The 14,682-nt window shown below is 38.8% G+C and overlaps 1 protein-coding gene across 1 annotated transcript in view; it reads left to right on the top strand.

Moving 5' to 3' along the window:
• SPON1 (spondin 1) overlaps positions 1-14,682 on the top strand; it is a 204,618-nt gene that overhangs the window by 65,462 nt on the left and 124,474 nt on the right. The window contains exons 5-6 of the mRNA XM_068945201.1: positions 1,362-1,484; positions 6,819-6,967. Coding sequence (XP_068801302.1) covers positions 1,362-1,484; positions 6,819-6,967 — 272 coding nt within the window. The remainder of the gene's footprint in view (positions 1-1,361; positions 1,485-6,818; positions 6,968-14,682) is intronic.

Below are 14,682 nucleotides of genomic sequence, written 5' to 3'. Positions count from 1 at the left end.
GTCTGCTTATGACATTAGATAAGGGGAAGGCCATTGGGACTGCTTACAGTTTGAAGGATTTCTGTATTGAGCTGTATCCTGAAGTCACTAAATACTGAGGTAAAACATAGAAGCACATGGTCTTAGTAACAAAAGGTTTCTGCTTCAGGCATAGGCAATATGTGCTTGGGCCGTTGAGGTCAATGCCGAATCACTATTTGTCCTTTCAGAGTAGGTGGAAGTAGATGATTCTTTTATATTGAGAAGAAACTTATGTAACTTGTCTTCAGGTCCTTCGGTAAGACTTCCTGCGTTCTCTCACACAAGAGACAATGCAGTCGAGTCCTTAACTTTTCTTTACAGGTGACAATGACTTTTTGTTGCTGGCCAATTTTTCGTGAACATGTATTTACACAAATACAGTGCTACTGGCTTAGGCTGAGGATATGGATGAGATTGAAATTTTTGGATGATGTTCAGCTTCGGCTTTGAGGTTCACACCTGATAACCTCCTCAGAGCTGAGCATTTTAGGACTGTGACACTCAGGCTGGAACAGTTCATCTAGCTCATGACCCATGCTCTTACGAGGTCTGCTCGGGATACAGGTAGAGTTTGGAGAATTGATGGTGGCTTCCAACTTTCCTGGCTCTATATCTCTTCAGCATCATGTGTCCAGGAGGCACGTTGGTCTTTACCTGCAGCTAAAGAACTGAAGTACGCTCAGGAAAATTAGCAGTAGGAGTTCTGTGCCATGGGGAAACAACTCAACTAGCTTGATGTCTGCTCTGTGCCTCTCTGAGGAAGCCACTGGAGAGGTCGTAGCCAGAAGAGCTACTGGAATTATTTGATGGCATCAGACTGCTCTAAGCTGACCTCTTCATGGGATGTTTATCAAATCTGGGCACAGAATAATTTGTGAGCAGGAGTATATGTTTGCAGAAACATCTTTTTTGTTGTGTATATGCTGAGGTCCAGCTGAGATCCCAGAGGATGACTGTTGCAGTTGGTCATTACATCTCGCTGGGGAATTTACGTGGTCTGGCTGGCCAGAAAATTTGAGCACTACTGTGCTTTGAGATCTTATCAATCAGAGGAGAACCAGAAACAAAACCCAGTTTTGAAACTGAAGGCAACCAAAATCATAGTGGAACATGCTCATTTAAAAACATAGATTTGAATTATTGCGTCAAGTCATGAATATGATCCAGATATTTCAGGATTCTGGTTTAGCCTAATGTAGCCCCAAATTAAAGATAAACAAAAGAAGAAGTGTTTAACTCGAATTTATTTACTGGAGTATTTATTGTTGTAATTTTCTTTTCATTGATTGATGTTGAATTATAACCATTTTCAATAGGTTCTTTCATTGCTGCTTTTTCAGACTCAACCTCAGAAGGTGTGACCGACAAACCAATTTTAGATTGTTGTGCCTGTGGAACTGCCAAATACAGGCTAACTTTTTATGGAAACTGGTCAGAAAAAACACATCCGAAAGATTTTCCACGTGAGTATTACTCTTTTAGCATTATTGTACTACTTAGGAACGGTGAGGGGGGTTGGAGCTTGTCATATGATACCAAACATTAACGCTTCAGCAGTGTAAATTATGACATGCATGCTGTGCTGTTTACGCTAAACATTGGAAATTCATGCATCCTCCTGCCAGTGATATACTTCACAAATGGCTTCTAGTGATTTGCCTGAGCTTTTGAACTTTGAGGTGCATATGGGACTACGTTTTCAGGATTTCTTTGTGGTGAGGGCCACAAAGGTGATTAAGGGGTAGGAGCATCTCTCATACGAGGAGAGGCTGAGAGAGCTGGGACTGGTGAGCCTCAAGAGAAGACTGAGGGGGGATCTGGTCAATGTGTATAAATACCTGAGGGGAAGGTATAAAGAAGAGGGGGCCAGACTCTTCTCAGTGGCAGCCACTGACAGGGCAAGAGGCAGCGGGCACAAACTTTCAGTTTTGACAGGAAATTTCACAGGAAATTCCGCTTGAACACAAGAAAACCTGTTTTTACTGGGAGAGTGGTTGGTTGAACTTTGCAACAGGCTGCCTGAACTACAGAATCAGTATTGCTGTTGCGTTAATCAAAGTTAACTGCAGAAAATTAAAGTTAAAAAAAATGTATATTAGGCATTTATTCTTTAATTATTGACTCAACAGTCTGTGACAATAAAGGCTAGGAAATGTTTTGAGAATGAGTCACAATTATCGTCCTTTACACTTTATGTTGTGTGTGGCTGATGTTTATTATAGCCTTTGAATGTAGAATTTTTTTTGGTATTACTGTCACCATGTCAGAGTGTCATCCTCTAATTGAAAGGTGGTTTGTATATCAGCTTTTTCGTATTTATAGCAGTGTAAGTGGGTTTGCTTACACTGATTCTGTCATACGTCTTGTTTTAGGCTGAACATAGCATAGTTTAAATGTGATATATCAGCATAATACATGGGAGATAAAATAAGCTAAAGAGCCAGTAATTGCAGGAATGCTCTTTTAGACTATGGGATGATTTATGTATCTGCTAAATGGCACACTTTATATGCATTATTGGTGTGGATTTAGCTGGTGGTTAAAAATAGGGCATGAGAAAATGATTGAAAACTATAAAATTGTTGTGACTTAGTGAGATAATACCAGAAAAAATGCCTTTCTTTTTGAAATACAAGTCAGTGAACACGCTAAGAGTGTGGGTGCACGACTGAAAGTAAGCAAGTTGCGATAGCTCACCACAGTGGTAGACTGTATACACTGTTATCTCTGCCCAGTTGCGAAGTGGTGATGAATATTAATATGTTTTACTTCAGAAATCGGAGCACACTGAGTTACCTGAGTGCAGAAATAACCCTATAATGTTAGGCCAGTAATAACAGCTGATAACATTTTACATTGAAATTCCTGGAAGTTTAAAAAAAAAAAAAAAAAAAAAAAGACCTTTCATCCAGATATAGTGGTATTAAAAATGAAAACTAATTGTCAACATTATCCTTTAAAACATTGAACTCATGCAGCAATTACAGTAAAATGAAATCCTGTTCATGATGGACTGTGGTAAATCACTTATTATTTGTGAAGCCATCACATGAAAAAATTTTATTCTGCTCTTATGTCATCACCGTGGTCGCAAGAGAAGATCATAAATTTTATATTTCTCATATTTTCTTTTACTTATTTTGTGACTTCCCTTAACAGTCTCTGAGTAATAGGAACTCTGTTTAGCTTTTCTCCAAAGAACTCCTTTTGCCAAATAATGTATTTTCTTTAGCTGTCAAACAAAAATTTTTCTGGAAGATATTGTGCAAAGCTTTGAATTCCAGGAGACCCTTTCTAGGTTTTTACAGATTCTGTGGATTAGGAATAATTTTACAATTATTACGTCAGTGCAATTAAAATACCTCTGTATCCTGAAGTTTAAATACATATTGTGTGTTTAGGAGTCATCAGACCTGCTGAATCCATAAAACATTGCTCAGAATAAAACCACTGCAACGAAGTCTTGTTCTGAGCGTGCCAACCATAGAGTGAGTGAGGAGAGGCACACAAATGGCCATAAAAGAGCCATTTATTCAAAAAAAATCCATAAAACAATTTTGCTTTCATGAATGTCAGAGATGCTGAACTTTTTAAAACTCTTGTTTGATTTGCAAAATAGGACTTAAGAGTGTGCATGCTTTTCGGCTACGTTTTCACAAGCTATCATAGCTCCTGATAATAGGACTACTGGAAGCTGAATATTTTATCTATTATTAAATCAGTGGAACCATTAAATTTCCTGCTACGTTTTGCTAGACAGAAGGATTTGTATTTACATGTGCCTTTGTGGCTTAAAAGTGTTTATTGTTTCTGGGTAGCCCCCATATATGATAATGGGAATATTCATGCCCTCCATCACGATTTTGCATGGCCACAAAATACATCAGAAAATACATTTTCATTTGTGCAGACACCTTGGTCTATATGCAAAATATTCATTTAATCATGTCAATTGAGGAGCTACTCGTACATAAAGGAAGTGAAATAAGAGTTGAAAATAGTTGTTGAAAACCTATCTGTATTCTTTTTGCGATCGTAAAAATTGGATAGTGACCAGTAGACCGACAGTAGAAAATACCTCTCGCCCTTGCTAATGCATGACTCCGATTATTTGGTTCTGAAAAGTTTCTCTAGTGTTTAGAGGAAAAGATTTAAGAAGTTACATTGAGGTTTTTTTTCACTCTCACAGAAACAGGAAGCTCACGGCGATGAGTAAAATATTTGCAAGTGTTGGGCAGGTTTGTGAAAAGTTTGGTGCAGATATGGCCTTTGGCAAGGCTGAAAGGAGCCTCAAAGTGCTCATTTGGGAAAGTAGGTGGGCCAGTTGCTTTTTTTGCAGAGCTCATAGCTTTAATGGAGGAAGCGGTCAGTGATGGGTTCTGACTGCAGTGACTTCAGACTTTCTTGCCCTGTTTAGCATATGGAGGGAGAAGAGTTCTGGAGCACCTGGAACATTTCACTATCAATTTTACTAATTATGCAAGATATTTTTCTTTCGCGTGGGGCGTGTGAATGAACTTCTTTTTTTTATCCTGTTGAATGCACAGTCGCCAACACCGAAGTCACTACTGTCCATACTTGCTTAAGGATGAGTACTTTCTTTGCATGGCAGCATTGGCTGGTTATTCCAGAATGGGCATCAAGTTCGTTTGAAGACAAACACCTATAAGGGAGATGCTACTGATTTTTGGGGATGTTATCCTAAGGACTTTGAGGCTCTCTAGTTCCTCTCTCTAGTGATGTTTTTCTGTGTGGAACCTCTTTCAGTAAGTTTCGGTAAGAGCCACTTACTGCATTTTAAGGAAAGCTGCACCCTGTGGCTTGTGAGATAGACAGACCTGGGGGCTAGGAAGAAGGAATGGGCAAAATGGGCCATCACTGGAGATGAATGGCAGTATCTCTCCTTGGACTGGAAAGGTGCCAGCGTCATTTTAAGAAGCATTAGATCTTAGATCAAGAAACCATCTTCTCATGCTGTAGTCTCTTCAGCTATTACCTTATTGTAGGGTGGGTTTATTTGTTTAAATTTTGTTTTTCCTCCAGTTGGGGCTTAATTGCTGATTAGTTCTGATGGGCTCTGAAAGTTTCCGGTCTGCTGTCGCTCACAGCTCAGCAGGTTTGTTTTGGTCCAAGTTTAGCGCTAGGGAAACTGAAGGCTCTATTCATTATGTTGCTAGGCCACCTTCTTTCATCTGTTTATTCTGACTGCTGCATTTTTCTAGGCTTTTTTTTCCTACCACTGTCGTTCATTTTTATTTCTAATCTATTTTCTGTACTCCTGGGATTATGTTCCCACATCTGAGTTTGTTTATTCTATTCTCTACACTGTCTTTTTCAATTTCGTTGTGTCACCTTTCATGTTTTAAATCTGCATTCCTTTTGTTTCCTTCATTATACATTTTTCATTCGTTTACTGTACTTTTCAGCTCTGTTATTATTGTTACTCTTTTCCTTCTGCATTGCGAAGAAAAATGTTAAATATTGTCTCATTCTGTCAGTCCATCTTCCTCTTGGTCTTTGCACTGTTACCAAAGTCTGCTGATGTGAGCAGTTCATTTACTCATCCTTTTCCTTTGAGCTCATATGTTTCCAGAGTACTGTTTATTTGACACTCAAAAATGAATTCATGTTTGCATTTATTTCTAGTACTGTGGGACTTCTGTGACTCCTTCTTTCTGTTTTATTCTCTTTTCAGTTCCATCAGACTTCTCTAACGTTTTTTCTTTAAACTTCTGCGTTTTTCTTTTTTCTATTCAGTGAGAAAAGAAACTAGACCAGGAATCCTTTTGCGTAGCTCTACAACACTTACACTGTGAGAAATCTGAGCAAGCAAACTGAAGAAATACAGAGACGTGAAAATTCACTTATTTGCTTCATTCGTAAAGTACAGGCAACCTGTACTAAAGGTTAAGGGGAAAACAAAATAGACATGGTACACATATAATTTAAATATGCAGAAGCCGAGAGAATAGGTATGTGAGTAGCAATAAAAGCACTTCCTCACCACTATTTCAAAAGTGTTTGGGAAGGAGTGCTGGACGGCATTTGCCCACAGAAAGCAACAGTTACACCTCCATTTCTGCAGGGAGCTACTGGAGTTGTTTTCTGGCTTTAAGCCCTTTATATCTGTATGCATGCCTGAAAATGGTTGGGTATAAAACTATGAGCGATAATCTTCATAACATTTAACAATAATATAATCCTGCTTACATGAAAATCTAGCATTTGGTGGCAATCTGCTGTCATCACTCAAATGCAAATCTTAGTGTACTGTTGTTAGAAAACAGTATCGGTAGAAAATGACTTGCTGTTACATCTTTGAGTGACCACTGAGGTTTTCAGTTGTAAGTTCCATCCACAAAAATATTTTACATGGAAACATAAAATTAAAAGGACTCTTAAACTGCCTGAAGAAGCTTAATTGAAAAAAAAATTATACTAAGCCTCTCTGTTTTGGTTGGCTGCTTATTCAGTAGAAATACAATCTTTGTCACCGTTTCTGTGTTTTGTTATTGTATCTAATATTTATGTACACGTGTAATGTTATATTTCTGTAGTTCAATGATTTGTTCTTATTACTCAAAAAATACGGCATATTGATTTAGAGAGAACCGATAGAGTGCAACCTGTGGAAATAGTCAGCACTCGTGAAGATCGGGCACTTCAGATCTTTCGCCTTAATGAAAGGTTATGAATTATGCTTTGATGAAGTGTTGATGGTAGCGAGTATTGATGTTACAAAAGCCAGTATGTTCATGAGCTCTTAATCTTTTTTTCTTTTTTTCCTTTCTTGAAAGGACGAACCAACCATTGGTCAGCAATCATTGGCAGTTCCCACTCAAAGAACTACATCCTTTGGGAGTATGGAGGATATGCTAGTGAGGGTGTCAAACAAGTTGCAGAGTTGGGCTCCCCAGTGAAGATGGAAGAAGAAATTCGACAGCAAGTAGGTGTAATTTTTTTTTTTTTAATTAACAGTACGTACCTTAAAAAAAATGCATCCTACCTAGCACAGTGAATGATTTGTAATTGACAGTGCCTGAGAACATCATTGTACTGGCTAATTTTCAGTAAAGCAGATATAGAAAGCTGCCTGTCTTTCTAGGTTCAGTCCAACTCCGCAGACCTTTTTGTCTGTAAAAGGACAAGTGAGTAGTAGTGTTTTGAACTTAAAAGATCTTTGTGTCAGGCAAAGCAGAAATCGGAGATCTAAAAAGAAAATTCATCTTTCCTGGCTTAATCATGAAGACACTTAAAATTTGTTAAAGGAGCATCTTGAAGATGGCAGGCAGTGTGCCTTATTGCTTTTTGATGTGGTGACACTTAGTTTATATCAAAATTTAGAATTTATAACTTCTTCTGGTGAGCACCTTATTTGCAATTTGCTGCAGATTGATCCAAGTTAGAAATGCTGTTACAGGGAGTTGAGATGATCATTGTTTCTAAGTAGGAAAACTTTACACAGTTACACTAATAAAACTTGATGAGTCAGGATTCTGCTTAAGGGTGGAAGAGCCTTTGCTGTACATCATCTTATACAAAGAATTGATTCAGCTGAACAGGAATCTATCTTTCAGATAGTTTATAAATGGCTATAACTTGCAGTCAAGTAAGAAAAGTTAGACTGATCTGGTTAACTGGAGTCTGTATCTGCTTCCACTTTACTGTGTTTTTTTTCCCCAAACCGATTAAGTGATATAAGTGAAGAAAATAAAAGCCCTGGTCCAGTGCAGAATTGTTATCTAGGACAGAGGAGGCACACTGCAGTGGAGAGCAAAATTTGAGCCAAAGGGCTGGGTCTGTTGTTTTGTGTGCCTGCTTAGCTAAGCCAGCCTCTAGCGTGCCTTGAGAGGCACAATTTGGTCTTCAATTGAAATGCAGTACTTCTCTTGTATTCTGGGAGACGTTCCACTTCTAGAGGGGCAAGGAGTTAAAAGTCAGTAAACTAAGATCTGCTGTCATTGCTATTTGTAGGAGGGTAATGATGGGGTTCTTGTTCCTTTTTGCTTCCTTTCTGTGTTAGCTGGTATCCTGCTTCTGTTGTTGTATTGCAATTCCACATGCATGTGTTGCCATCCGTGCAGTGCTCCCTGGCGCTCTGGCACCTCCCCACCTTGCCCCACTGGCAGCGAGAAGGGCTTGGGGAAAAGCCAGCCACCCTTCCTCTTTCTCCTCGGCTGTATACAGTCGTCCCTTTGGCCTACAGAGTAGTAGAGCGGAGTAACGCTTGCTCTGGAAAAAGATAAGCGTTTTCATTCAATTAATGACCCTCCTAGAATTCAAAATGTTATGTATAAATAGATTAGGTGTTAGGGATCTAAACGTTTTCCACTGAGCTTATGTTTATTGAGTATTTCCTGCAGAAAATTTTAGCTTGCTGAGTATCTGAATATACTGAAGTGACAAGTTCAGGGCCCAAATGCAAATAAATCTTTATGGAAACGCCACAGCAGTGCCCCAAGGCAATGACATGCAAGGTGCTTACGCTGCTATTTTTGTATGTGGACCGGCGCTGAGGCTCCTCTCCCAAGGTGCAGTGCAGTTACTGTCCGAGGAGGAAGGAACATAGTGTTTCTTCTTAGTGTGCTGGGGGAGAATTTGGAGCAAAGTTATATATACTTGAATATGCTAGCTGTGGCTAAGGCCCTTTTTGGCTAATAATTTCAGGAAAAAAAGCAAATTATCTGATTTGGAATATAAAATGAGTAAGCAAAACATTTAGATTTAAAAAATGGATGTTATGCATCAGATCTGATAGCTAAATAAATAGATTTCCATGAGTATCTAAAGGTTTTGCAGCAGTGTTTTCAAAGCCCAAGACAGTGCATTTCTACTCTGATATGCAGTATATGTCCATCCACAGCTTGCATGTCTAAGGTAATCATCGAAATGTTTATTCACTGTTGTGCCTAAATTCTGTAGGTTTTCACTAAAACCCATTTTGTGTATTGAGCAGTTAAGATTTTTTTCCAATTAGTCAATATCTGTTCTTTTTATAAAATATGGAGTTTAACCATTAATTTTGGTTTTTTTAATGAATATTGCGAGAATGGAAAATAGCACTTTACATTTCAGTGTTAAACAAGAAAGTGTTTTAAATTAATGAATAATTATTTATTGTTCAGGTGCATTTTGGAGAATGTTACATGCGTTGCCTCTAGGTGAATCAGCTGTTGTTTTTATTACAAAAATACATAAATTACTGTCTATGGCTGTTAGTCATTATTTGTATATCACAAGCATCTTTCTTTAATCATCTCTTCTTCAGAGAGAATAATCTAGTCCTTAATTTTGAACACACAAAAAATCTTTGTGCAATCATTTTTGCTACAATTGTTTGACTCTTTCCTATTTTTGACACTTTTAAAGATGAAGTCAGCAAAACTAAAAGTTTTCAAGATGATATTGTTGCCCAAAAATGCGTATAATTAGTCATCTGCTGTGTGTTAAGAGACAATACTTCAAGGTCTCTCAGCCACACTTTGATTATATAGAGAATTACATAGAGGGAGATAGATGCATAGAGAGAGAATGATTATTTCTATAGATCTCGATAGATTATTTCTATGTTGAGAGTTTAGGACAACCTCAAAGAGCATTTTGCCCACAAGAAAGCTTGTATAGTCAAAGGCTATACATACTAAATTTCACTTGCTGTTTTGTGATGCTTTTGTGTGTATAATCATGGTATAAGAACAGTTGGTGAGTTTGACGAGAATCTTCCAGAATCAGGAGAAATTTAAAAAAAAAAAAAAAACCACATATTTATAATTTAATGTATTAAAGGAATATGTAAGGAATTAGGGAAAAACAACTTGAATAACAGGTTATGGAAGGGGGGAGATGTAATGGGTATGCTGCCATTCTCCTTTACTTTCCTTTACTAAAACTTGACCTGTCAGGGCATAGAAGGTGTGCCTTGATCCTGGATAACTTGTCTTTTCATCTTTGTGGAGTGGTGGCTGGATTTTCTCCGAACAGTACTGTAGAAATCCAGATGGATTAGAAGTATAGCGGAGTATTCCATGTACCACATCTAATTTATAATTGTTGCTGCTTTCTTGGGAAGTGGCTCAAGGTTTTCTCATAGGAAGTCCAGAACAAATGAACAAAATCGGTCTTAATTATTGTCTTTGTACTGGAAAAAAAAGACCACTTTTTTGCACCAACTTAACAAATACTATATAAATAAGGGTTTGGCGCATCTGAACGTACGTGTTCGAAGACTGTGGCTTGGTCCAGAAGCAGCAGAGGCGTGGGGAGAATATGGGATGAAATGCAAGTAGAGACATAACTGCGAAAGATTATACTGAGCACTGGTGGAAAAGGCAGTGAATTTGAATATAATGTGGAGAAGAATGAAAATCATGTCTCTGCTTCCCAAACATTGTGCTCTCTATCACTGAGTTTGTGTCATAGGTGATGTATTTTTACAGTGAGTAGGGGAATGCAGGTCAGAAGTGACTGTGACTTTGGGGATACGTGAAAGAGCTAACTGGCTGCGCTCTCAGGGGCTGCTGTTGCTGAAATGACACATGAAATTACTGACTGTTGCAGTTTATTTCAATATCAGGCCTATTGGGCTGCACCAAACCTGCAATAATTCCCCTGACAGTCTAATCCGAGCAATGCACTGGTGTTGTAACTGGATATTGGCGAGAACAATGCAGTGTATCAATATGTGCCACAACATTTTTAGTAACTTTATTTGACCTTTTGTTTCTTTTTAATGTATGTTTAAACTGGGCTCATCTTTTGCAGAATACGGAGGTGAAATTCTAAAGCGCAGGCGGACGGAAAAGCAGGAGAAGGGCAGCGCCGGGGCCGAAGTGCCGGGCCAGGGCTGGCGCTGCTGCCGTAGCCCCAGCCTCGAGCGCTCCCAAGGCAGTGAAACACTGTCCTTGCAAGGCCAAATGTGGGTTTAGAAGTACGCTGCCCGTCTGCGGCGTGCTGTGTGCTGTTTCTTTGCTGAACGCGTGAGGCAAGTATTTATGAAACCAGCCTCCGTGTAACTGACGCTCTCTAAGTTTTTATTCAGGCCAAGAAAATGTGCGTGATGATTTTTGTGAGGAAAGTTTCTGAAAAGTTACTGTTCACGTGTGAAACCAAAAAGAGGTTTTCTTTAAATGAAGCCTCACCACAGTGTCCTAACAGTTTGGGTCCTCGTCGGCTCTTCCTCGGGAACGAGGGCCTGCCTGGGCCCTGCTTTGTGGGTGCACTGTGACGAGCCTGCGGGATGTCTTTGCATGGATGCTCCTGTGTACTGTAAACTTACTTTGTAGCTTGTTTGTCCGGGAGAACCTAAAGGAACTAATCATTCCTTTTATTTAACTTTTCCTGGCAGCCTGGCAGGAAAGCCACAGTACATAAGAAAAACAATCTGTCAAGTGGCTGGTGTGTACAATAGGATAGTTTGTGCGTTGTACTTCAGGGGTTACAGATGAGCAGACAAAGGATGGCGAAGGAATTGTGTGAGCAAAAGAACTGCAATTTGTTCTTTGCCAAACCGGCAGCACAGAAACAAACACAGACTCTGAAAGGGGAATTCTGCTTCCCTGTTATCACTCTGTAAAAAAGAAGGTGGGCTAAAATGTGGGTCAAGAGTATCAAGGAAATGCTAAATGTTATATCATAGGCGGATAAAACAAGGTGAAGATATGGTCTTATTCCCATGTGATTTAAATGTCTCAAAGCGTAAGAAAACTGATCTGGTTTTGCCTCGTTATTTTAAGATAAATACTAAGTCATTTTATCAGCAACGTTTTTGAAAACCAGGATAAATAATGCTATATTTTGTACCTTTTCACTGTCTCCCGGAAATAGGACTTGTATTCTCAGCTTATTCCCTCGATGACACTCATTACAGATTAGGTTTCATGCCAAAGAAAATGCATAATTGTTATGACTCTATCCAAACATTTGTTTTCACAAAATAGTTCTATTTTTGATTTTTTTAAGTATAACCACTTAATAAAAAATGGAGTCAAAATGGAAGTTGGACTGACTCGCTTTTCTGGGAAATGTAATTTCTGTATTTCAGTGAAACGCTTACTGTTGCATTATGTCTTTAACACAGTACTGTGTTCTTCCATAGAAAATGGAGTCATTGGTTTGCCCACCCCACCCCAGCTGCTGCTAGTAGAACACCTGAATTATTAAAGAGCAATCTATGGCATGTTGATTACTTTTTCTTACAGTTGGTTGGCAAATTATTGTCAGGTGTTGCTGAAACAGGCTCAAAATTTTGCTTTTTTGATTTATCTCTTATTGTGTACTTACGTAAGTTAAAATTAGCTAAGCAGAGAGGGTAAACTAGGTTGCACTTGGGCGTTTGGTTGAAGAGCTAGAAATTCTCGCTGAGTGCTTCCTCAGCTTTGGAGACCATGCCAGCTCCTCAAAATGTCAGAGAGCACGGCTGCTTCGCCCTTGAAAGTTGTGATTGCTGTGGAAGTAATTAAATCTGTGTTAGTTTAAAGTAGCTGGCACAGATTAGTGAAAACATGATGGCTTGGGCTTCGTTGCAGGTGGAGATCAGACCACATACAGGATTAATTTGCCATGTGCTACTATTGACATCTCTTTACTACTGTTGTTACTCGTGTAAACCAGATAGGAGTAATCAAGGAGGATGTCCATCTTAGCTGAGCCATCCATACATTAAATGGAGTAAACGTACTCTTAGGACTGTGATCCACCTGAGTCCCTGGAGCTGGGGCTATTGACTGGCTCCTTGTGCTCCTTATACCTTCTCGCTGCTTTTCTAAGCCACCAGTCTGTCTCTGTTGCAGACCCAATTGGTTGGGAAATAGTAGTATGGCCTTAAAGTCTAATGTGAAGGGTACAGCCAGTATTATTACAAATAATCCGAAAGTGAGCATTGAAACCTAAAGCCCGTAAACTTTTCAGGATATTTTTGACTCTGAAATAGTGAAATAGCAGAACACTATCCCAGCATGTTTTCTAGTGTAGTTGCAGCCTAAATACATGCTTTTAATGCTGCATTTAATTTAGTTCTGAGCAGATCAAGCTGCTGATTGTAAATTTGTATCTAAACTTTTGTTTGGTCTATTAGAACATAAATTAGTGCCTACCATGCGTTGTCCTCTACTGCAAATTTGTATGCCATTTTCAAATGCTAAGCAGTAGGTTTCCATTCTTTCCTTTTGGAAAATATTCCTTATCTAATAATGTAAAATCTCTGTTGTTTTAGTAATTAAAAACTTTGAAATGCCTGTTTCCTATGCTAAATCTTATAAAGTATTTCTGCCAAAAAGCAATTGCCATCTATTTATGTTGGAAAGGGAAGTTTTATCTACCTGCAAATAAGCTGTGCAATAGGGTTCAGAACACTTCTTCTGGGGTGACTTCCATCTTCTAATAAACTGCTGTAGGAAGCTGTAAATGAGATGGCTCCCAGTTGATGCTGCTTTAGAATATGTTAAAAGAAACAAAAAATCCTGTTCATCTCAATTGCATTCTTTTAAAATACTTGATGATGATAATAAAGGTTTACTTTTCTAATAAGAAACACAGCTGGTGTTGAATGCCATGCTGTTTTTATCTTCCTGACGTGTGACTAATTGTTGTCAGCATGATGTCAAAGTAGGTCAAACTACAGAATTCATTTTGAAAAGACACATCTTCAAAAAGCACCCCTTTTCTGACAACTATTGAAATACAACCTGCTCCCCCCCCCCCCCGGAGTACTTAATTTCCTCTGATACCTCACTACGTAACAGTTATGAGGCCAATACTTGGAAGTCGCCACACTTTAAAAAGGCAAGCAAGCTTATATCCTGAGAAAGGAAAACAAGAAAGAGAAAATTAACTTTTGTCTGATGTGACAGTTAACAAGCTGAGTTTCTACCAATCCCTATTCTTCTGAAGAAAGCGCAGAAAAAGCAAAATTTAACCTGTCTTCTCTGAGTTTTATTGCTGTAGCCTTCTGTAAGCAATACAGTCACTGCCTGTTCCCATCAGTAAGGCGGTGGATGGTTTCACCGTTACTGCTTACTGCTCTCTACTCAGAATTCTATTGCAAAAGTTTGGGCTGTTTGTGCAATCATATTTTAGCTGTAAAAATAACTAAATGCAGGGAATGGTCACTTTGAGACACCAAATAGAAATTAAATACTCAGCTATGAAGGTATAAAAAAATTATTTTTCTAGTAAATGCTCACTTCTGTTTCAGTCAGGAAAAATGTTGTTGGTGAAACTATTCCCTACAAATACTGCAAAATACGTATCATTTTCTCAGAGAAAACAGTTCTGGATAGTACAAAGCACCTTCACTTAATCTAAAAGCCACTGAAGGCACTCACTGTTTAACAAATTAAGCTTTGGCCAGTTAATCTTAAATGGCATATTTAATATGGGCCAAAACATGAAAGAAGAACTCTCTTTTAATAGTTTGTGTAGTCAGCCAGTCCAAATGAATAGGAGAAGCAGTGTTTATGTGAGTACGCTGGAAAGAGCACTGTTTTACGGCGAAACTCTTAAGCCTGAAAGCCCAGCGCGTATGCCACCGTCACTGCATGTGTGATGCTTCTGTTTGGAGGCCTGGGAGACCTGGCAGAGCACATTTTGTGCCAAACCTCCCGTTAACGAGTGTGGTTATCTCCCTGTGTAGAACCTCGAGCAAATTGTGTTTAGCTTTGGGTC

The sequence above is a fragment of the Struthio camelus genome, chromosome 5, assembly GCF_040807025.1.
Source record: "Struthio camelus isolate bStrCam1 chromosome 5, bStrCam1.hap1, whole genome shotgun sequence".
Lineage (NCBI taxonomy): Eukaryota > Metazoa > Chordata > Aves > Struthioniformes > Struthionidae > Struthio > Struthio camelus.
This window is presented reverse-complemented; position numbering and strand designations above follow the sequence as displayed.